Genomic DNA, 22,705 nt, shown 5'->3' with positions numbered 1-22,705 from the left:
AGCTCAAAAATATATATTTTATGTATATTTTTATTTATTTCATAAATTAAATATAAACATAAAATAACATAAATATATTATGTTGATAGTAAGATCAAGTTCAACTACTATAATATTATAAGGCATAAACTATCAAAATGTTTTTTAAAAACACTATAGGTATATTTGCTAATTATTTTCAAAAACAATTTTTTATTTTTCAAATAAAATAGGATCCTTGAAGCTCCAATTCAGCTACCAGCCTACCACCCGCTGGTAATGGCAGCAACAAGATCCCTCCGGAACCCTCTGTAAGGAGAGGACGATTTGGGTGAATATTTTTGATCAAATAAAAACTGCCACGTGGCAAAATTTGCCCAAAGCAGTTTTTCAAATGATAATAAAACATGAAACAAACATGCCCGCTTTACTCTTCCATTTGAAACGCTTCGACTTTCACCACCACGCTCACTCTCTCCCGCGATGGCGAAGAATCGGAAGAGGAGGAAAAGGCGAGTCCCGGAGATTCTGTGGCGGCTCTTCCGCCACCGCGCTCGTACGCTCGCCGACACGATCGTCTCTCTGATTCCTCCTCTGCCGCATTGCGGTTGCAATGGGCGGCGCTGCCTCGGTTGCATCGGCGGAGACGCCGACTCGTACCTTCTCCGTCCGCAAGACCCCTGTGACTATCGCAAGCTTCTGAGCGAGTGCTTCGTTGTCGTCTCTTACAATGCGCCTCCGCTGTCCACCATTTATCTTGATCGCCGGTGGTCTCAGCTACAGGTCCGTCAAGATCTCAACAATCATTGCTTTTCTCTACATTTATCTATTTACATGAATAATATACTTATGCATGTATATGAAAGTGTGAACGAATGTATGTGATTCTAGATGAAAGTTGAAATGTATAGGTCTGTTTGATGGCCTCAGGGTCCGTTTGGATAATAGGAAGTGGAAAGGAAAGGAAAAAGGAAAAATGGAGGGAACTAAAAATTGTGGAATGAGCTCAATAAATTTTTATTGGTCTTTTACCTGGAGACTGAAGAATTTGAAAATGCAGGATGTCTGAACAATTTTCCTTATATTTAATTTGTTTCATATTTTGCATGTTGAGTTCATCAGGAATTATTTGAGAATTTTTGGAGGTTCAAATGGAAGGTAAATGAAGTTTTTTTTTTTTTTTTTCTCTGTTTTCAAAAGGTATGATAATTGATAAAAGTAAATGTCTATAGGTGTGCGTGTGTGTATGAAATAATGGATATGAAAAGTGTAGCAATGTATATTTGTAGGATTAGGCCAAAAAAGGCTACATAGTATGGTTGAGGTTATGATTTGTCTGTTTCCTGAGAAAATGCTGACTTATGTTCTCAAAAACAGGAGAAATGGGAATCACGTAGACCATGTTTTGTGACTAGTCTTCAAAAAAACTGGGTTGGCTATCATTTCCAAAAATGAATTATTTTCTGAAAACAATGGAATATTATTTTTTGTATTGCACATATTTATTGTTTTCAGGTCTGAAAATGAAAGTGTTTCTAATCAAACACAAGTAAGCCATGCTGATCACAATTTTGATTTCTTTTGTTCTTTGTGTTATTGGCAACCAAATGGGGCCTAAGGATGAATTGTTTTCCCAATTCTATCTCAAATCTGTACGAACGTATCTAGGCTGTGTTTGGTTGCTGAGAAATTATGGATATGGGAGGGAAGTCAAATTTAAATCTCTGCACTTGTGCTATTTGGAACCATAGATAACAAGAACCATAGATAACAAGAACCCGGTGTCAATGCATCTATAAGGCTTGTTTGAGATGGGTTTTAAAGTTTTTTGCAAACCAAAATAGATGACAAATTTGTATGCATTGAAAACCTTTTTCTATTTTGTTCCATCTCTCATAGTTTGCTCAACAGCCAAATGGAGGATTAATGTTTTATGAGTTCCTGTACAGTTTTGAGTTACCAGATACAACTGAGGATGGTGACTTCAAATGTTATCTTATTCCACCAGGAAGGGCCTTTTTAGTAATTATATCCATATAAAGAACTCCCTTTCATTATTTTACCCTTCTACTGAGTGATTAGAAATGCTTAATTTGACAGAATACATCTTTGCTGGACCACAGTCTGTGATTCTTGCTAAAAGGATGGGTCTAAACCATCTCAAGTTGTACTTCAGAGGCAAATTCATGCTTCCTGTCAATTAATCAATGCATTTTACTCAATAAATGTATCATCAATTTGTGTGTTTGATGCTATCGGATGAGCTTTTCCGTAAGACTAGCATGTCACTGTACTACTTGTAATGTTTTCAGATTGTCAGAAAGACCATTGAAATGATCATGTGTGAGCAACCAGGGTCTTCCAATGTATTATGTGGTGGGTATAGTAAGGCAAGTATCCAAATTCTACAAACTTCATATTTGTCTTATTCTGTTGCTATCATCATTAAGTCTCAATCACCGACATTATGCAAGCTTATCAATTTGTTTTCGGGTTGCCTGTTTCTAATGTCCAGACTTCTTCTGTATGCGACAGTAAAGGATTTCCACTTCACCAAATGGAACTTGCATATCATTTATGCCAACAATATGTAATTTTTAATCGGAACTTATTTCATATAAATATTAATTTGTAATCATTAACTTTATTGAAAGAAATTTCCATTTTTAAGAGTGGAATACTTGATTATTTCCAAGCAAATGTGTATTTCTTGTGCTTCCTTAAAAGGATGGAATCCATCAAGTGATCTTCTGTAACCTTCAGTATGGGGTACTCAAGGGTAGAAGGTTTATAAGTAACATGCCAATAGTAATGATTCTTAAATTTGGGTTATCCTTTGTAGGTTGATGATCTGTTGATACTTGATATCTTTATTATTTTTGTTTATCAAAAGCTTCATCTATTTCTGACAGTGTAACAACTTGAGCTCCATTGTAGAGCTTCTGACTTCTTCAGCCTGGGGTCTTCTCTTGGAAAGGGTAAGTTATGGTTACTCTTTGTATTATTTGCTTCAACAATGTCAGATTATGTGTTCTTTTTTGTATACCCCTATATAAAAAAGTAAGTCAGCATCCACATTTTATATTGTGCAGGTTGGGGATGATATCATGGTTTACTTACTAAAGCATACTTCAATATTTCTGCCTCTTCCTCATAAGATGCACTGTCAGGTGGCAGGTCCTCCTATCAGTGATTTATGCATTGGGTTGTCAAAACATATATCAGACTCGAAACATCAAAAGCCTTCACTCACTGATCTTGGTAATCAAGATATGTGATTATCTTTTTATTGGAATTTTGTTGTCATGTTTTAGGTCATCATATTTACTTCTTTTTCTTGAGGAAAAGACGGTACATAAATATGCGTATGATTATTTTGATTTATTTTCTGTAGAGCATAAAATTAAGAAAACAATCAATTATGTTATTGGCAGGGGGCTAATATGGATCACATGATCTCCATGAAGTCTAAAGAAATTTTGAAGACAAAAGGTCCCTCACTAGGGAGGCTAAATTTTTTTATTATGCTATCACTTTGCTAATCTCTTAACAAGATAGAAGATTCATCATGAATATCAACTATGTGATAGATCATAACTGCATAATTCTGAGGTGTTTTAATTTTTTCCACGAGATTCTCTCTCTATCATCTTTGGTATGGTTCCTTCTTAGACTGTCATTGATGGTTATTTCATATGTATATTTTAATGGAATTATGTCCTTGTACTTTTGCTGTCCGTATTTTATTATTGATTTGTGGCTCTATGTCTTTATGAATGCCATTTTTTTGGTAGTCTGTAACATATTAATTCTGGAAGAGTAATAGGATACTATACCATTAGGTCTTTGACAGAGGGGTGACTGGTGATTGATTTATTCAAATTTTTTTCTCAGGTCCTCAAAAGAAGATGGAAAGGAATGATGGTGCTGTTAACTCTACATCAGAGGAACAGCAACTAACCAGTTCTTTCAATCGTGGTGGTCCTGTAAGTTTTGTTAGTTGTGTTGGCTGTAATGGTGGGAATTGCTTAAGAAAATTTAGTGAACCTTGGGGGAAAAAGTGTGTTTGTACGAGTTCATGTGAAGAAACTATGCAAACCACAAGTCTTGGAATCGCTAATAGGAAAGGAGCTCCACTTGGGGAATGTCAGCAAATTACAAGTCAGATTTCAGTGCAGCATAGGAAGCGTTTAAGACCATCCAACTACCAGCAGGCCAGAAAGTGCAGTCAATTGAAATTTCAAGGCAATGACATCCTGGGCCCTTATACAACAATTCCTTCCAAAAAAGAAAGCTTACATGGAAGGCTTCAACAAGGCTCTAGTGCCGACTTAAGTCCTCACCATGAAAAGGTCTTTCCCTTCCATGAACCTATGAAACACTGTCAACTTCAAGTCCACTTTGAAACAGTAGGCAGGTTTTAAGTGTTTCATGGTGTAAAATGAACTTATTGGTTCTATTTGTTGCACAACCCATACACACACGACCACTTTATCTTGTGTTGAGGTTCCTTATTACTATCACATGGAACACCTAGAGGATGACACGTGGACAGGATATTCCTTGATATATGTCTCATTGACCTATTCGCAGGCAATTGCTGGTTTCTGAGGCAGCACAAAACAAATGCCTAACCACATGGGTACATGCCTAAGATTCACTCAGATGCCTATTAATAGGAAGTCCAACTTGTGTAGCTGCATGGGAATTCTTTGAGGACTCCTCAAAGCTGCCCAAGGCTGAGTGCCTTGACATTGGGGCTACAGTCCAAGACAGAATTGGAACTTCTGCTTCTTTGCTGTGGGATTAGCCATCCATGCCTAGTACTTGGAATGGTTCAAGGGTCCTGCATTGCCAGCTAGGCTTTAAAGATTTTTGAGGTGGATGACTAGACCTAGTTGCACATGATGGATGTCAATCTTACTTCAGGAGTTTTGAATGGGAAGAGGTTTTACCCTTATTAATAAGCCATGATCCAAGGGTTGAGACAGTTAATCCCACCATCATTACTCTCTATGTGGCAATCACATATGCTCTGAGATTTTGATCCCTAGTGCCTCTGCCATTACTCCACTCCTTGCTTCTCTCAAACTAATCCTTCCTTAATAATTAGGGCACTTCACCATCCATTTTGTTTACCTCTGTCACCTAATAACTGATCCTAAACATGTAGCAGGCATGGAATAACTGATGAGAGCAGGAAATAGATACTGCTTGACATTGGGATGGTTTCAATTGTCATTCAATGATAATTAATTTAAATCATAAATTAAGTGATAAATAAAGTTAAAGTATGCTAATAGAAGAAAAAGAGAGGGAGAGAAGCATTTTTCTCCATAGACTAGGGGAGATGTTCTCACATGATCTATAAATTCTTGATTTGTGGCTTAAATGGTCTAAAAAGATCCATCTAGTCTTCAAGCCTTGCCAATTCAGATGCAGCCTTCTGTATCTTGTTTGTTCTGCTTTCTTATATAGCCTTCATTTCTGATAATATCGTCTTAAGATCCCAGGATAATAAGAAGAAGGGCTGTGATAGTTGTAGAAGGAATGGCAGAAGAGGCTTGTGAATATGTGTCACATCTTGCAGAAGTTTCTAAAAGTTATCTGCAGAAAATAATATTCAATCATTTGGGATGTCTTGAAACATATCCGATATTCTGATGTCATACAAAAGTGGCTTGAGTTCTGTAATATTTGATAACTATAAAAAGGATTAATGTTTAGTTGGCATTTTCTCATCTCATACATAATTTGTTTCTTACCATTAAATACCAGAATCTTTAGCAAAAATTTAAACCTCCATCAACATTGTGAATGGCATCCTATATTGCTTCTCCAGTTTCTTTGTTTTTCTTTTGTGTTTATGGTTTTTAGATTTGGTCTATCTAACAGTTGCAATAGCAGTGTTCCTGTTGTTTGCTGTTGCAAGCTTCCCCAAAAGTCTCCCCTGGGGCTTATATTGACAGGAAATCTATGTTCCACAAATTGGAGCATTCTTTGTCGGTTATTCCAAGAAAACGTATCCTATTCTTCTTATTTTAGTATATTTCACTTTACATGTGTTCTTTTCTCATATTAAACATGCTTGGCATTATAATGATTTTTTTCTTACTGCACGGTTCCTTATATTAGTGAAAAGCATTTTGGTAGAGATTACAATTTTTATGGTTTTTAGCATTTTCCATTTTGTATACCCATGTAAGAGTGCAATTGCCTGCTTTTGCATTTTATATAATGTTTTCGATTTTTTGTTCAAGTACTATGATGACTTCCAAACTGTGATGTTCTTAAGTCTTGTTTCACTTGATGTTTTTGGAGAAAAATTTATATAGCTCCTTAATATTTTCAGACATACTAAATTCCTTGAAGCCCAATTTTTCTGGTGCAAACGTTCTTCTAAGGGATATCTTAGGCTTATCCGATGGGAATGTAACTGAGTCAAAGCAATGTTTTCACAATACTGCTTCTTGTCTCATTGGATCTGCTTGCCTGTAAGTGGTGCACTGGATATGAGAATACTGCTGCAAATATACCCTTTAATTTAAGCTACCATATGGTGATTGTGTTGCAGAATATATTCTGGATTTTGTGGCTTCTATAATTTCTGAGGCTAACATGCATATATAGTTTCATTTGGTTTCTTGAATCTTATTTACTAACTATGGTGGGATATTTAGTCAAAGGCTTTAATATATTCTATATGGAAAACCTTTGCTGTTTTCTGTGGGTGTGTGGTTTCTCCTTTCCTTGGTATCTTTTCTATACCCCTGGTGTACATATGATCAGCCCCCCTTTGGTTAGGCATCATTTTATGGACTTTCTAGTTGTGGTGGAGAGAGATGAGAGCATGGGGTGAAGCTGGTGTTGCCAGGGGAGGAAGAAGTTGTTTTGTGGTGGAATCCAAATCCTTCGAGATTTTGGTTGAGGAGTTGGGAGGAAAGCTGAAAGTCTGCATTTGGGAGAGAAGCAAAGGTGTCTCCTCTTGGATTAGATTCGGGGAGGCTAGTTTACGATGCTTATTGGATGGAGTAGAAGCTTGTTGTGGAGAGGTTAATAATCAAGATTGGGCTATTGGCTGGGAGGAGGGGAATAGGAAGTATAGGTTGGAGCGTCGCTTGAATGAGGCAGAAAGGTTCATCCTCTGCTCAGTTTGTGATATTGAATAAAAAAAGTATAGCATTATTTTTCCAGAGGGGAAGGGACAGTCTTTTGGTTGGAACTCATTGGCTGTGAGGTTGAGAGGTCTTGGTGTGGCCCCATCAGGTGGCTTACAGGTTTCCAAAGGGCTGGAGGATTTGTTGAGGGCGAAAGGGGGCTCGAAGGTCCAGTGGAGGGAGAAAGGGATGGAGCTGAAATTCATATGCAGATGCTGTTAAGACAAGCCCGGGAAGGGTAGGCCAGTTAGTTTGGTTAGAAGTGGGGGAAAGAGAAGTGCGTGGAAAGTTAGATCAGTTGAGACAATGTCTAGTAGGTTGGTGGGGTCTTAACTCAGCTCTTTTTCTTGAGTTGGAGTACGTAAGGAGTTGGGCGCCGCGACATTGGGCTTTAAAGGGGAATCTGAGGATTGCTGTGATAGGCAGAGGTTTCTTGCTGTTTGATTTCGAGTCATCAAGTGAGGCTGAACGTGTTTTAGCCAGAGGCTTAAGAAACATTAAGGAGAATGTTATTATTTTGGATAGATGGAACCCTGAGGTGGGGTGTCTTTGCAAGGATTCCAGTGCTAACGAAGTTTGGGTAAGGGTGGTTAGGCTTCCCCTTCATTTGGAGCACGAAGGTGTTTAAAAGAATTGGTGATGGGTGTGGAGGATTTGTAGCAGCGGATGAAAACTCGTTTTCTTCGTTTGAGTTGCAGTGGGCTTGGATCCTTGTGAAGTGCGTGGATAGGGAGTTTCCCAGCACTGCCCACATTGTTGTGGGGTCGGGATGTTATTTCCTTCAACTTTGGTGGGAGTCCTCTCCTTGGTTCACGCAGGTGGTGCCGGCAGGAAGCTTCGGCGGGAGGGGGGTGGCGGTGGCTCAAGGGAGGGAGAAGAAGTTGGTGGAACATCATGTGTTCTTTGCTGTGGAAGTCAAAGGGAGAAGGTGGAGCAGTTGAGGTTGCAACAGGGAGTGCTTGACGTGTCATCTTCTGAAAGTGTTCCTTCCTTCCCTCCTGTTGTGATCTCTGATGTAGGGACTGCAGTGGAGGGTAGGTAGGTACTGTTGATGGACGTGTGAAAGGGGGTAAGGAGTTTTCTTTTAAAAGGATGGATGACTCTGTTTTTTGGCTAAAAGGCCCTTGTTTTGGGCTTAACGGGTTAGTTAATGAGGTGACTTAGGGACCTTTTAAAGAAAGTGGGGAGATCCAAGGCCCATTTAAAGAAATCTAAGAGGGTCTGGGCTAAGACTCCAGGCCCATTGACTCTTATGTCGTGAAGGGCTGTAGAGAAGGAGAGAAGGGTGTGGGCCTTGGGCTTGAAGGCCTTGACGCAATGGATGGAGGGGTTTTAATTGGGGAAGGACCCTCGGCCTCTCGTCCTAGGGCACAAACGTTAAGCATGGAGAGAAGCGTAAATGGAGACGCCGACCCTCTTGTCTTAGGGGAAGAATCTTCGGCCTCTCGTCTTAGGGCACAAATGATAAGCATGGAGAGAGGCGTAAATGGAGACGATGATCCTATTGTTGGCATGACAAGAGTTGCGATGCCGACAAAAGTCTCTGCGGTGGTGAAAAAAGGGTCGATAACTGACGAAGCGCTGCGCGTTGAAGCTTCCAGGTATGTTGAAAATTCTTCGCTTTCTGTGGGGGGTCGGGAGCTCTCTTCTTCTACTCTTTCTTCTGGGTTTGATTGGGTTGGGGCGAAGGAGGGGGCCTTGTCTGGTTTGGTCTCTGTGATTAAGGGAGAGGAGCAGCTTCCTCTGAGCATTATTCTGGCAGATGGCAACAATGGGGAGTTAGGCATCGAGGGGGAGAAATCCTCGGGTGGTGAAGGAGGGGCAGTTGGTGGAACATCACGTGTTCTTTGCTGTGGAAGTCAAAGGGAGAAGGTGGAGCAGTTGAGGTTGCAGCAGGGAGTGCTTGACGTGTCATCTTCTGAAGGTGTTCCTTCCTTCCCTCCTGTTGTGATCTCTGATGTAGGGACTGCAGTGGAGTGTAGGGTAGGTACTGTTGATGGACGTGTGAAAGGGGGTAAGGAGTTTTCTTTTAAAAGGATGGACGACTCTGTTTTTGGGCTAAAAGGCCCTTGTTTTGGGCTTAACGGGTTAGTTAATGGGGTGACTCAGGGCCCTTTTAAAGAAAGTGGGGAGATCCAGGGCCCATTTAAAGAAATCTAAGAGGGTCTGGGCCAAGACTCCAGGCCCATTGACTCTTATGTCGTGAAAGGCTGCAGAGAAGGGGAGAAGGGCGTGGGCCTTAGGCTTGAAGGCCTTGACGCAATGGATGGAGGGGTTTTAATTGGGGAAGGACGCTCGGCCTTTTGTCCTAGGGTACAAACGTTAAGCATGGAGAGAGGCGTAAATGGAGACGTCGACCCTCTTGTCTTAGGGGAAGAACCTTCGGCCTCTCGTCTTAGGGCACAAACGATAAGCATGGAGAGAGGCGTAAATGGAGACGATGATCCTATTGTCGGCATGACAAGAGTTGCGATGCCGACGAAAGTCTCTGCTGTGGTGAAAAGAGGGTCGATGACTGACGAAGCGCTGCGCGTTGAAGCTTCCAGGTATGTCGAAAATTCTTTGCTTTCTGTGGGGGGTCGGGAGCTCTCTTCTTCTACTCTTTCTTCTGGGTTTGATTGGGCTGGGGCGAAGGAGGGGACCTTGTCTGGTTTGGTCTCTGTGATTGAGGGAGAGGAGCAACTTCCTCTGAGCATTATTTTGGTAGATGGCAGCAATGGGGAGTTAGGCACCGAGGGGGAGAAATCCTCAGGTGGTGAAGGAGGGGCGGGGGGGGTGAGTTTGAGGATTTGTTACAGGATTTGGAAGGAAAAGGATGTCGGTGGGACAGTAGCTGCTTAGCGAGGTTCAGTAAGTTCCTAGGTTTTTCGACAGAAGGTTTTGAAGGCGAAATATTGAATCTGCTCCTAGGACCAAGGGAAGAAGAGAGCAGAATATTAAGAAAGATATTTCGGGATCCACTAAGTTTGATTGTGAATTGAAAAAATTGGAGTGGTCCATCAATTATAATGGTGCGAGGAAGGAGAAATCTATGGTTAGAGATGGTGGGGATAGAATCTCTAACCTTAGATGAAGATAAAGATTTTATCTTGGAATGTAAGAGGGGCCAATGATAGGGTTAAAAGGAAGGTTATTAAGGCTTTGATCAGGTCGCAAAGAGCGGATTTGGCGTGTCTACAGGAGACCAAAATTCAAGATATGTCCAGGAGGATTGTTCACAGTCTTGGAGTGGGAAAATTCTTAGGCTGGGGTGCTATGAGTGCAAGGGGGGCTGCTGGTGGGGTGGTAGTGTTTTGGGATAATAGAGTTTTGGAGTTAGTAGGCATGGAGGTGAGTCTTTTCTCAATTTTGTGTTGTTTTAAAAATTGTGAGGATGGCTTCTTGTGGACTTTTACGGGAGTGTACGGACCTACCATGAAACGGTACAGAGAGTTGTTTTGGGAAGAGTTAGGTGCCATTCGAGGGTTGTGGCCTGATCCTTGGTGTATTGGTGGGGATTTTAACGTGGTCAGATTTCCCAACGAGCGTAGTAGAGAAAGAAGATTGACTGAATCCATGAGAAGATTTTTTGAGGTGATTGAGGAGTTGGCTTTAAGAGATTTGCCTCTCCATGGGGGGCTGTTCACGTGGAGTGGAGGGATGAATGGTCTTTCTAGGTCTAGACTGGATTGCTTTTTGATATCGGAGGATTGGGAGAACCATTTCAGTGGGGCGATCCAGTGTTCTCTCCCAAGACCGGTGTCTGATCACTTCCCAATTCTGTTAGATGGGGGTGCGGTGAGGAGAGGTCCAATTTCGTTTCGATTTGAGAATATGTGGTTGAAGGGGGAGGGGTTTAAGGAGCTGTTAAAGGGCTGGTGGCAAGGATTCAACTATAGCGGGTCTTATAGTTTTATCATGACAGAAAAATTAAAGGCTTTAAAAATTAAGTTGAAGGACTTGAACTCGGAAGTGTTTGGTAAAGTGGGGGTGAACAAAAGGTTGGCTTTGGACAAAATGTCTTATTGGGATAATCAGGAGTGGCTAAGAGTTTTAAACAAGTAGGAGTTAGAGGCGAGAAAGGAGGCTAGGGAGGATTTCAAGAAATGGGCGCTTATGGAGGAGACCTCGTGGAGACAAAAATCAAGAGAAACTTGGTTGAAGGAAGGCGATAAAAACACGGGATTTTTTCACAAGATGGCAAATTCTAACAAAAGGAGGAATTGCTTGAAAAAAATTAAAGTCAATGGCACCTGGTTGTCAGAAGATCATGATATTCAAAGGGGAGTGGTGAGGGCCTATCAGAATCTTTTATCGGATCCAAGTGGTTGGCGCCCTTGTTTGAATAGTCTTGAGTTTGACAGTATTGGGGTTGAGGAGGCAGCCAGGTTGGAGGAGATGTTTTCTGTGGAAGAGGTGTCTTCGGCTCTTTCAGAACTGAATGGGGATAAGGCCCCTGGTCCGGATGAGTTTTCCCTTGCATTCTTGCAATTCTGCTGGGATTTCGTCAAAGATGAGATTATGGGTTTTTTCAAAGATTTTTTTGAGAGGGGAAAATTCGTCAGAAGCCTGAACACCACCTTCCTAGTTTTAATCCCAAAAAAGGGTGGGGCTGAAGATTTGAGCGATTTTAGACCCATCAGTTTGGTGAGAGGTCTTTACAAGCTGCTTGCAAAGGTCTTAGCCAATAGATTGAAAAAAGTAGTGGGAAAGATGGTGTCTTCAACCCAAAATGCCTTTGTTGAAGGTAGGCAAATTCTCGATGCTACGTTAATAGCCAATGAGGTCATAGACTCCTTGCTGAAAAGAAAGGAAAGTGGGGTATTGTGTAAATTGGATTTAGAGAAGGCCTATGATCGTATTAATTGGGATTTTTTGCTGTCAATGATGCAAAAAATGGGTTTTGGGGAGAAATGGGCTGGGTGGATTAGATGGTGCATATCCACTGCCTTGTTTTTTTCGGAGCACTAGGGGGTTAAGGCAAGGAGACCCCCTCTCCCCTTACCTTTTTGTTTTAGGAATGGAGGCTTGAAGTAGCCTCATTAACAGAGCAGTGAGAGGGGGTTTTCTATCAGGCTGCAGGATAAGGGGAAGGGAAGGCGTTGGGATCCAAGTTTCGCACCTTCTGTTCGCTGATGATACGTTGGTCTTTTGTAAGGATTCCCAAGAGCAATTGACTTTTTTAAGTTGGTTATTACTGTGGTTTGAAGCCACTTCTGGTCTGTGTATTAATTTGAACAAAAGTGAAATTTTGCTGGTGGGTAGAGTGGAGAATGCTGAGTTATTGGCTGCTGAGCTTGGCTGCAAAGTAGGATCTCTCCCTTCCACTTATTTGGGGCTCCCTTTGGCTGCTTCGCATAAGTTGGTGATGGTTTGGGACGGAGTGGAAGAGAGGATGCGGAAGAGACTTGCCTTGTGTAAGAGTAGTTCATTTCTAAGGGTGGAAGAATCACTCTCATTCTGAGCACTTTGGCGAGCATGCCAACCTACCTTATGTCTTTATTGTGTATGCCAAGAGTGGTTAAATTAAGACTTGAGAAAATTCAAAGGGATTTTCTTTGGGAGGGGGAGAGTTAGAGAAGAGGCCCCATCTTGTAAAGTGGGCTGTTGTTTGCTCTCATAAAAAGAAGGGTGGATTGGGGATTAGAAATCTTTCTACTCTCAATAGGGCCCTCTTGTGCAAATGGAGTTGGCGTTTTGCGGTTGAAAGGGATTCCTATTGGAAGCTTATAATTAGTACGAAGTTTGGGGTTGAAAAAAAGAGGGTGGAGTACTCACGGGGTTAGGGAGGGCTATGGGGTGGGGCTTTGGAAGGAAATCAGTAAGGAAGGTTTGTTGCTGCTCAACAATGTTTCATTCTCGGTGGGGGATGACAAAAGAGTGAGGTTTTGGAAAGATATTTGGTGCGGGAACATTTCCCTTTGTGAGGCCTTTCCCTCCTTGTTTGATTTAGTGGTTTCTAAAGATGCGTGGGTAGCCGACTGTTGGGATTCAATGGGGGAAGAGGGAGGGTGGACTCCCCGCTTCCTTAGACCTTTCAATGATTGGGAGGTGGAGGAGGTGGAGAGATTCCTTTCGACCATTCAAGGAAAGAGGCTGAATGCTGATGTGGAGGATAGGATGGTGTGGAAAGAGACGAAAAATGAGATTTTCACTGTAAAGTCCCTTTATAATTCTCTTGATCATAGCTGTGCAGTCCCGTTTCCATGGAGCATTATTTGGAGTCCGTATGTTCCTACAAAGGTGGGTTTTTTTTGCTTGGGAAGCTTCATGGGGGAAGGTTCTTACTTAAGATCAACTCAAAAGGAGGGGCTGGATTTTAGCTAATAGATGTTCCTTCTGTTGTGCTGAAAATCACATTCTTGTTCATTATTCTAAGGCGAAGGTTTTGTGGGATCTCGTGTTTTCTTTATTTGGTGTTAATTGGGTCCTTCCGTTTACGGTTAGAGACAGTCTTTTAGGTTGGTATGCTTCTTTTAAGGACAAGAAGCATAGAAAGGTTTGGCGGGCAGCTCCTCTTTGCTTATTTTGGAAGGTTTGGAAGGAAAGAAATATGATAGTTTTTGATAATGAGGTCCTGTCGATACAAAGATTGAAAAATTCATTTGTTTGTAATCTCTTTTCCTGGGCTAAATCTTCTATAGTTGTAGGCCCCTTAACTTTGTGGACTGGTTGGGCTCTTGTTGAGGGCCGGTGAGTGCTTGTCCCTTCTGTTTCCTGTTTTTAGGTGACGCTTGTATACTCCCTGTATGCTTTGGGTCGCCTTTCAAGCACCCTTTATCTAATATATCATTGTGCGTTTATCTATAAAAAAAAAAAAAAAATTCTATATGGAAAACCTATGTCATAGCTCCTGTAGATAAATAGAAAAGGCAAGTCATACTTGAGCTGGTGTCACTCACATAAGAATCACACTGAAGCTCTTCAGAGGTTCTCTAAGGGACTAAGGTTGTAATTGACAGAAAGTTAGAGGTAAGGCCAGAATTGACAGAAAATTTAGTGGTAGGGCCGGCATGGAAAAAAAGTTAAGTAGTTAAGGACTGAAGTGCCTGTTTGATGGTACTCCTAGTTGCAACAACTAGTTCAGAAAAGGCTTTAAATAATGGTAATGGTGATAGCAGAATGGATGCTATATGGGTGGAAGCTCTGTGATTAATTCAAGTATAAACCTTTACCACATGTTACAAACATGTTCTCAGAGTTAATGATACAATTATTAGGGGAGAACTTGCGTACAAAATTATTAATGGAGGTTACAATGTAGCCTGGATTAACAAAACCAAATGACGTGGTTTAATGTGTATGATGAAAAATGTTCATGATACTGCAGGAAGAGATTAGTTGTGAGATGAAGGTCACAGCAAATGGGTAAGTGAAGGACAAAATGGACCTGGAAGGTGTTGTCCACATGTCTTTTTTCCCTGGAGAAATCTAATGCAGTGATATATGGGTCTTGATGAAGTTAAATGTTATGATATGATGTGTTATGACTTGCTAGACTCAAATGCTGCAATATGGTATTTCAAAATGTTATAGGCAATTTAAAAATGGATACCGTAGCTTTACACAATTGAATTTTGGCCTTGCACTTCAAATGGGTAGCCTTGCATTTACAGCTGGACTCCTTAGAGGTGCTGTCCTTGCCATATAATCCCTATCTTTGCGCTTTTAGGTTAACTTTGCTTTTCAAAGAGATTCTGTTTTCAGTTAAAGTTGTCGGCTATAGCCTTGCCTCTAAATGTGTAGTTTGAGTCTCAAGAAAGACCCTCCCTTTGTATTCATTATTTACTTTTGTGGTTGAAGAACTGAGCGAGCACTAGTAACTGTCTTGACAATTATTGTGGTTTTGACAAAAACTCTGAAGGCATCATAGTGTTTCATTTAAGTTTTTGCTATATCTGTCAAATTGTTGTCCTAATCAATTTTTTTTTTTTTTTCAATTCAATATGCTTCACCTTTTTGTGTACTTAAGCCAGTTGATTATTTCCTTCTCTTTTTGGGGTCTTAATTTCTTGCTTTTTTGGTTCTCACAGATATCATTCACTTGTTAGTTTGCTTACACTTCTCATACGCAAAACTCAATCTTGCCGGCATTTAAGGTTGTTGGATAAGCACTGTGCTATTCCATCCTTAGGAAGAAATGCCAATGAAAATGCCCTCTTCATGTCTGAGGTTAGTGTCCCAAAGAAAAAACTTTATATATGTTGATGAAGCAGGGTTTTAGAACCCTTTTTTTTTCTTAGAGAACTTAAAAAATCATATATTTTATAAGAGTTTTGTTCAATTTAACCTGAAAGCCAGTGGGATGTGCATTCTCACTTATAGAGCAGTGTTGTATAGCAACTACCAATTGTTAATTTCATTGGAAGCACCAGTGTTATTTAGCAATGAGCAATTGCTAATTTTGTTGGAATTGAAGAAAAATTATTTATACTAAAGGCATTCCCCTGTTTTCCTGCGACTCAAGGTTTTATGGTGCTGCTTCTAACCTGTGCTGGTTAAAGTAGAAATAAAACTTTGAAGTTTCTTGAAAATTTTGTTGAAACACCAAATATTTTGTATATATTGAAAGTTTGAAATAAAGGATCTTGGTATTACAGAATTTTTTTTAGTTTTAGAACCTTGATAAAAGTTCTACAATGAGTTGATGAGTTGAACCTCTTATCTTGCAATGCTGTAGTAACATTTATTTGATAAAGTGTTTGTGAGAGGCTCCTCAAATTAACAGAGAAAGATCTGGTCATTTGGTTAATTGTTCAAGTGCAAATTTTGTATTATATATAGGAATTTTCTTTTAAATAAAAATCTTTTTTGTATCTTGACAGAAAAAGTGATATCATCATAAGATTCATAACTAATTAGTTGCTTATTTTGTCTAGTGCAACACATGGTTCATAAGATATCTTCTAGCAGTTGTTTGGATACACATCTATTTTCTGTTTCTTATTTTCAAGCAAAATTTTGAACAATTTTCTGAAACATGGTTGTTTGTACTTCTCCTTATTTTTAAAAACTTGACAACAATATTTCTAGAACATAAGGAAGTAGAAACAAACAGTTCCCTGTTTATGTTTTATATTTCTTTTAAATATAGAAAGTGGACATACTTTCCATTTATTTTGAGTGAGAAATATAATGTTTTTAGAGTATTCTCTTTCAGGGAAATGAATCTGGTATAAAATCATCTGAGAAAGGAGAACCGATAGCTCAGCTGGACAGTGTTCTGCCCCTCGAGAAATCTCATGTTCATGAATCCAAACATCTCAAGAAAACTCTGAATGTTCTTAGTCATCAATTTGAACTGAATAGATCTTATTGCTCAAAAAGTCAGGTGATATCTTTTATTTCAGCTGTTTGTAAGAGAATAGTTCCTTCACGTTTGCTAGGAACTCCTTCTAATTGGAGAATTTTAAGGAAGAAAATTTCAAAATTTGTTTGGCTACGTAGATTTGAGAAACTATCTCTGAAGCAATGTATGCATAAATTAAAAATATCAAGGTTTCCTTTGCTTTCAAATAAACATTCTTCTTGCCACCTGAGTAATCATGTACTGGAATACACAACAGGAAAGAGTATGGACATAGATAAAAGATGTACTGAATTGAATGATGCCATTTATATTATGAAGCACAGAATTTTAGAAAGATGGATCTTTTGGTTCTTCTCATCTCTTGTGGTGCCACTGGTGCAAGCCAACTTTTATGTCACTGAAAGTGAGCATGGGAAAAATGATCTGTTTTATTATCAAAAATCAGTTTGGGAGAAGCTGACCAACAGTGCCACCACTTGCTTGAAAGAGCAGAGCTATCGTTCCTTGGATGATGTGTCAGTTGGACAAATTTTAAGTGATAGATCATTTGGTTTTTCTAGGCTTAGATTTCGTCCAAAAGAGAATGGAGTAAGGGCACTAGCCAATCTCAATGGATCATCAAAATTTCGAGTGCAAGATTCCCCTTTGAAAGATCAATCTTTGGGAATGCAAAGAAAAGCACAGCTCCATCTGGAAAGAGTTAAATTTGACCATTTCAAGTCTGTGAATTTTGTTCTTCGTGATTTACATGCTGTCCTAAAAGGTTTACAGATGAAAGAACCAGAGAGGTTAGGGTCATCAATATTTGACTACAATGATGTCTACAGAAAGTTATGCCCATTTCTGATAAGTGTGAAGAATGGGTCAACAACCATGCCCAGTGTGTTCATTGTTGTTTCTGATGTTTCTAAAGCATTTGATTCTGTCAATCAGGATAAGCTGCTCAAAGTAATGAAAGATGTCATAGTGAAAGGTAAATATCTTCTAAAGCAATCTTGTCAAGTTGTCTGCACAAGGAAAGCTCTTTGGGCGTATGAGAATCAAATATTGGTGGATCAAAACATTGGCACTGGTCTTACAGAGTTCACATCTTCTGTCTTGTCTCATTCATTGCATAGTGTCCTTGTTAATCAGGTACTCTTTGTTGATAGTCATTGATTCTGTGTATATATTTGTGAATCTTCTCTTATTGTTACTGAATAGCTTGATGACTACTGCTTTCATATCTATTATCTTGGTAATTTAGCTCTAGATCTTATCTGTGGCATAGTTGAAGCATTATCTTCTATTGCTGATGATTCTTTATAGGCCAATTAAATTTACATGGTAGTCTTTGTCATTCCATCCACATACTGTTTTAATTGGAGCTGTAACTTTGATCATCTTCAAGTTTTTTCAGATTTTTCTGATGGGTACATTTACATTTCTGTGTTCCAATCATGGTTGTGGACTTTTGTTAGTGAAACTGTGATGAAACTCAACCATGCCAACTAAAAATTGTCTATGTAATTGAAGATAGATGGAAGCCATCCTGTTATTGATTAGATAAAAAACATTACTAACAACACATAGATAAAGTAAGCTAAACAAGCATAACTAGAGTGAGATCGATTGGAGGAGAGACAAGTGAATCTCCATTCGCTATAGCTTACATCAAGGGTTGGCATGCTTTGGTCATGGAGAGTTTGCTAAGCATACTTAGCGAGAGCTCCTATGGTGTGTGTTATTCTTTCAGAGATGTTTTTTCTGGTATTAACCCAGATTTGGATGCTCAAGAGGTGCCATGGTTCTGAAAAGAGGTCAGTGAGTAAGCCTTTAGTCATGATTTGAGGTGGGATGATAGAGGAAGGTTTTAAAGCACTAAAAGATAATACCATTGATTCCAAAGAGTGTAGCCCTTACCAAATAGTTATAATGGAAGTTGCATGCATCATATGTGATGCAGCACATGCTTTTATATGCTGCATCATATAATTGTAATGACCTTATACCCCGTGGAATGGACACCTATGGCTAATGATAATGTAAAAAACTTAAAAAATATCTTGCCACAATACTTTATTTTTATTTATTTATTTCTGTTTATTTATTTATTTTTTATTTTTTAGTTTTATCATTTTATAAATGAACAATGTAATATGGAAAGGGAGGCAAGGAAGAAGATAAGGCACTCCAAATTTTACAGAGCAAGCCACAAGGAATTACCTCTCCTTGAATCCATGACCAAAACAAAAACACACTGAAAGTTGTATTTTCCCTATCATTGTTAATCATTTATTCGCATGTATGTTATGAAACACTCTTTCAAAATGATGACTTCCAATTTTTTTCTGAACAACTAGCATGTCAGAACCAACAAGCTGCTTAAACTTAGTGCCTTCCATGCCAAACATGATAAAGGAACAATAGATAAAAAAAAAAAGCCACCTGAAAAGGTTGGGAAGGAACAAACAAAACTAGCACCCTCATCTGGTAATCTCCATTATTCATGGCAGTAACCAAATTTTCCTTCCTTTTTTGAAAGTGTATGCAGACAACTGACTTTTTCCTCTCTTCCTGGCTGTTAATGAAAAATAAGTGCCTGTACTGCATCCTCCTCTTCTCCTTTCTTCTTCTTTTTCTTCTTTCTCAAGTTCTTGACTATTCTAGTTTATTACAACCATACAGGATATCTATGTACTTTCTCTGTCTCCTTTTCCTTTATTATTATTTTTTATCATTTATTTTTATAAATTACATTGTGGTGTTTGTTTTTGATCCATATATTTCTAACATGAGTAAGAAAATATATATTTCTGTATTTATTTTCTATTTATCATTCTTTTGATGCCTTTTACTGTATTATAATTCTTATATTATTAATAAGGAAAGTCGATGAGCTTCCTTTGCTTGCCTTGAGCTCACTCCTCCATGAAGCCCCCATCCACTCCCTTCATATAGACATATTGGATAATGCCTGTGCAAGCATTACCCCATAGCTTTCTTCCTTTTTCTTTCTTTCTTTCTTTTTTTTTTTCTTTTCTAAATTTGAATTTTCATTGTCAGTGGTAGTTATCTGAGCTTTGATGTTTTTGAAAGTAGTATAGTATTACAATGGGACCAATCGTGTCTGTTCCTGAATTTCACCTCTGTTCTGGTTTGAGCTGAAACTAGTTTCCCACGCTTTTATGTCAAAAAATTATAGCTATAAATTATATCTTCAGTATATTGCAATAAATGATCCCTCTATTGATAGATCAAGGGCCCTCCTGCCATCATTTCAGTGACTCTCTTTGTCTATGAAAGTTCCATGAAAGAAAATTGAACCAGAAGGGTGAGGAATTACAACTCCTACTGGTCAATGATAGAAACCTTTGCAAGTTGAATCTTCTTTCTATATCCTGAAATGATCATGGCTGGGATATATATTCTTTAAGATTATCTTCATTTATTATATTTCAGGTGCGGAGAAGGACCATAGGGAGCAAAGAGCTTTATTTTAATCTGAATGAGCATGTGAAGCGCAATGTGCTGCAATTAGGCAACAAATTTTACTTGCAAAATTCCGGTATCCCCCAAGGAAGTGTTCTGTCTTCTTTGCTTTGCTCATTTTACTATGGACATATGGACAGGAATGTGATATTTCCTTTTCTTGAAAAAACTTGTGGACCAGCAACTGATTATGTATCAGGAAAAGATAATTGTCAGGATGTATCTGATGCACCGAGCAGCAGTGAGAATAATGTCATCACATCATCCCCTAAATATATGCTTCTCAGGTTCATTGATGACTTCCTTTTTTTATCAACCTCTAAGCAGCAGGCTGCTAGCTTCTTCTCCAGGTTGCAGAGAGGATTCCGTGATTACAATTGCTACATGAATGAGGGCAAGTTCGGTATGAATTTTGATATTGGCCACATATCTAGGCTTTCATCAAACAGAATATATGTGGGTGAAGATGGTATCTCATTTCTTCGATGGAGTGGTTTACTTATCAACTGTTGTTCATTAGAAGTTCAGGCAGACTACACAAGGTTATATTCTTTTATGGTCTTGATTAATTATGCTGCTACTTTAGGGGATAGATGTATTTTCCCCAGTCTTATGTTTTGCTTCTTTACAGTGGTGTTTTTGGTAGATAACCCGTCTACGTTTGTTCTCATTCTAAGAATTTTGTTACTGGTTCAGATCATTTTGACAAAACTATTCAACTTTTAAAGTAGTCACTTACTGTGAAACTTCTTCATTAACCCTCTTTTGTTTTCTAAGAAAACTGAGGAAAAGAAAGGAAATTGAATTTTGAATCCTAAGTGTTGGTTTAAGGGAACTTCGGATGTTATGTGGGTAAAGTTGGTTCAAGGAAAACTTGGCATCAATATGCTCTCGCCTCAGTATTTGTGCAGTGATAATTAGGTGGCAAGTGAGAGTCCTAAAATCCACTTCACTGAATACTGCATAAAAGGATTACACAATTTCTAGAACATAAGCATTTCTTCTCTTCTCTATAGTTTTTTTTCCTTATTCTCTGGTTGTTGACACCCTGATAAAATCCTTGCAGCTTATTCTGCACTGGTGGGGTATTAATCTAGTTGAGAAACTTAGATACTAGGTCATGGTAATATGACCTCCAACTCCAAGTGGGTTCAAATTTAATCTGTTCTTAACTAAGTTTAGTATCAGATATTCTATTAATGACCTACTACAACACACATGGCTGTATAGTAATAAAACTTAATGTTGAAGGGGATATTTTCGATTGAGAAAGACTCCTTTTTCCAATTTCTAAAAATAAGTATAAAAATGTATATGTGCTATTTAATTGATATCCTTTTCTCTTGTTCCTCAATTAACTGACATCTGATCGATTTCTACATGAAACTTCTTTTCATTCTATCAGTTTGATGTAACTTTTATATATCAGAGGACATTATTGTAGTTCCCTTAAAGCTGCCGCCTTATCTTGGTTGACAGGTATGCTAATAGCCATTTAAGTTCGACGCTAACTGTCTGCTGGCAAGGTAGACCAGGTCGTCAATTGAAGGCAAGGCTGTTTAATTATATGCAACTTAGGTGCCATCCCTTATTCTATGACTCGAATATTAATTCAGCAGCTACTGTGAGATTAAACATCTATCAAGCTTTTCTGTTAAGTGCAATGAAGTTCCATTGCTACACCCGCAACTTGTCAAACATATGCAAACTTCAATCAGGATACCATATGGAGATCATTGAAAAAGCTTTAAGGTATGGATGTAATTCCTTACTGTCACCAGACCCTGATCTATTGAAAGAGCATTTTTCCTTTCACGGTCTTTCCTAAAATTCGGGTATTGATCAAGTGATCTGTTAGCCTTTTGTAGTTCATGCACTTTCTCATTCAAAGAACTCGGTTGGGTTGCTTATCCAATAATCTTAGCAAAAACTGAACCAAACTTTTGAATCTTACACTCTTATTATCTGGTGATCAAGAAAAAAAGAATTCGACTTTGCAGTATCTTGTATTGTTGTTTGGCCTTTTATTTTATTTTATTTTTTGAGTTGGGTTGTTTTGTCTTTTGGATAGAAAAGTAATGTCAAGTTTCTTGTGCTTGGGAGACATAATAATAAGAGAAAAATATAAGGTCATATATTATTTTCTCGTATTTTCTTTTCCATGATTCCTCAGCAACCAAAGATAGGGTCAAATATTATTTTCTTGTATTTTCTTTCTATATGATTCCCAGCAACCAAAATGAAGGTTGGTTCCTTGATCAGTAAAATTCTTGTAACTTCTGTTTACTCTTTTTGTTTATCCTATTTTTGAACATCACATATTCACATTGCCTATACCATTTTCTGATTTCTAGGCGTATGCACACGTTTATAAAGAGAAGGATGCGTTCTATGGATCTCGATTCTAGTTTCCACCCAATTCTTCAACTGAAAAAAGGAGAAGTTCTATGGCTTGGATTGAAAGCTTTTATCCAAGTACTGAAGAGAAAACAGTCACGCCATAAAGAGTTGCTTTCTTTACTGAAATCCAAGTTATTGGCACATCCATTACCAGAGACTGCTTCACCTGAACTCAAGTATGCAGTTGATGATTCACATTCATCTTTACTTTGGAAAATCAAGTACTGAATTTTTACATAACATATTTCCTTCATTTTATATGCAAATTTTCATTTCTCAGCTGAACACTTATAGTGGAAACCTAGACTTGAGTATGGTCTGGGCTATAAAGAGCACAGAAAAGTAGAAAATACACAGAACACTCACCATAGGCTGCTTTTGTGAACATCTTTAAACTTTAAGGGTGTGA

The 22,705-nt window shown here is 38.7% G+C and overlaps 1 protein-coding gene across 1 annotated transcript; it reads left to right on the top strand.

The window, feature by feature from the left end:
* Window positions 1-244: 244 nt before the first annotated feature.
* On the top strand, window positions 245-22,581 carry LOC104881309 (telomerase reverse transcriptase). The gene is made up of 12 exons (XM_010661039.3): window positions 245-762; window positions 2,292-2,369; window positions 2,892-2,957; window positions 3,072-3,240; window positions 3,874-4,331; window positions 5,887-6,001; window positions 6,332-6,473; window positions 15,149-15,287; window positions 16,276-17,559; window positions 19,867-20,438; window positions 21,376-21,648; window positions 22,251-22,581. The coding sequence occupies exons 1-12, from the start codon at window positions 463-465 to the stop codon at window positions 22,522-22,524; spliced, it is 3,870 nt and encodes a 1,289-aa protein (XP_010659341.1). The 5' UTR covers window positions 245-462; the 3' UTR covers window positions 22,525-22,581.
* Window positions 22,582-22,705: the final 124 nt, after the last annotated feature.

This window comes from Vitis vinifera, chromosome 13 (genome assembly GCF_030704535.1).
Source record: "Vitis vinifera cultivar Pinot Noir 40024 chromosome 13, ASM3070453v1".
Taxonomy (NCBI): Eukaryota; Viridiplantae; Streptophyta; class Magnoliopsida; order Vitales; family Vitaceae; genus Vitis; species Vitis vinifera.
Note: the sequence above shows the minus strand (reverse complement) of the source record. Positions and strands in the feature narration are given on the sequence as shown.

What these genes read in the sequence shown, in the direction of transcription:
- LOC104881309 (XM_010661039.3), top strand. Translation starts at nt 463, where the DNA reads ATGGCGAAGAATCGGAAGAGGAGGAAAAGGCGAGTCCCGGAGATTCTG. An exon ending in GTTCAGGCAGACTACACAAG is followed by an intron (nt 20,439 to 21,375) that starts GTTATATTCTTT and finishes CTTGGTTGACAG; the next exon opens with GTATGCTAATAGCCATTTAA. An exon ending in ATCATTGAAAAAGCTTTAAG is followed by an intron (nt 21,649 to 22,250) that starts GTATGGATGTAA and finishes TCTGATTTCTAG; the next exon opens with GCGTATGCACACGTTTATAA.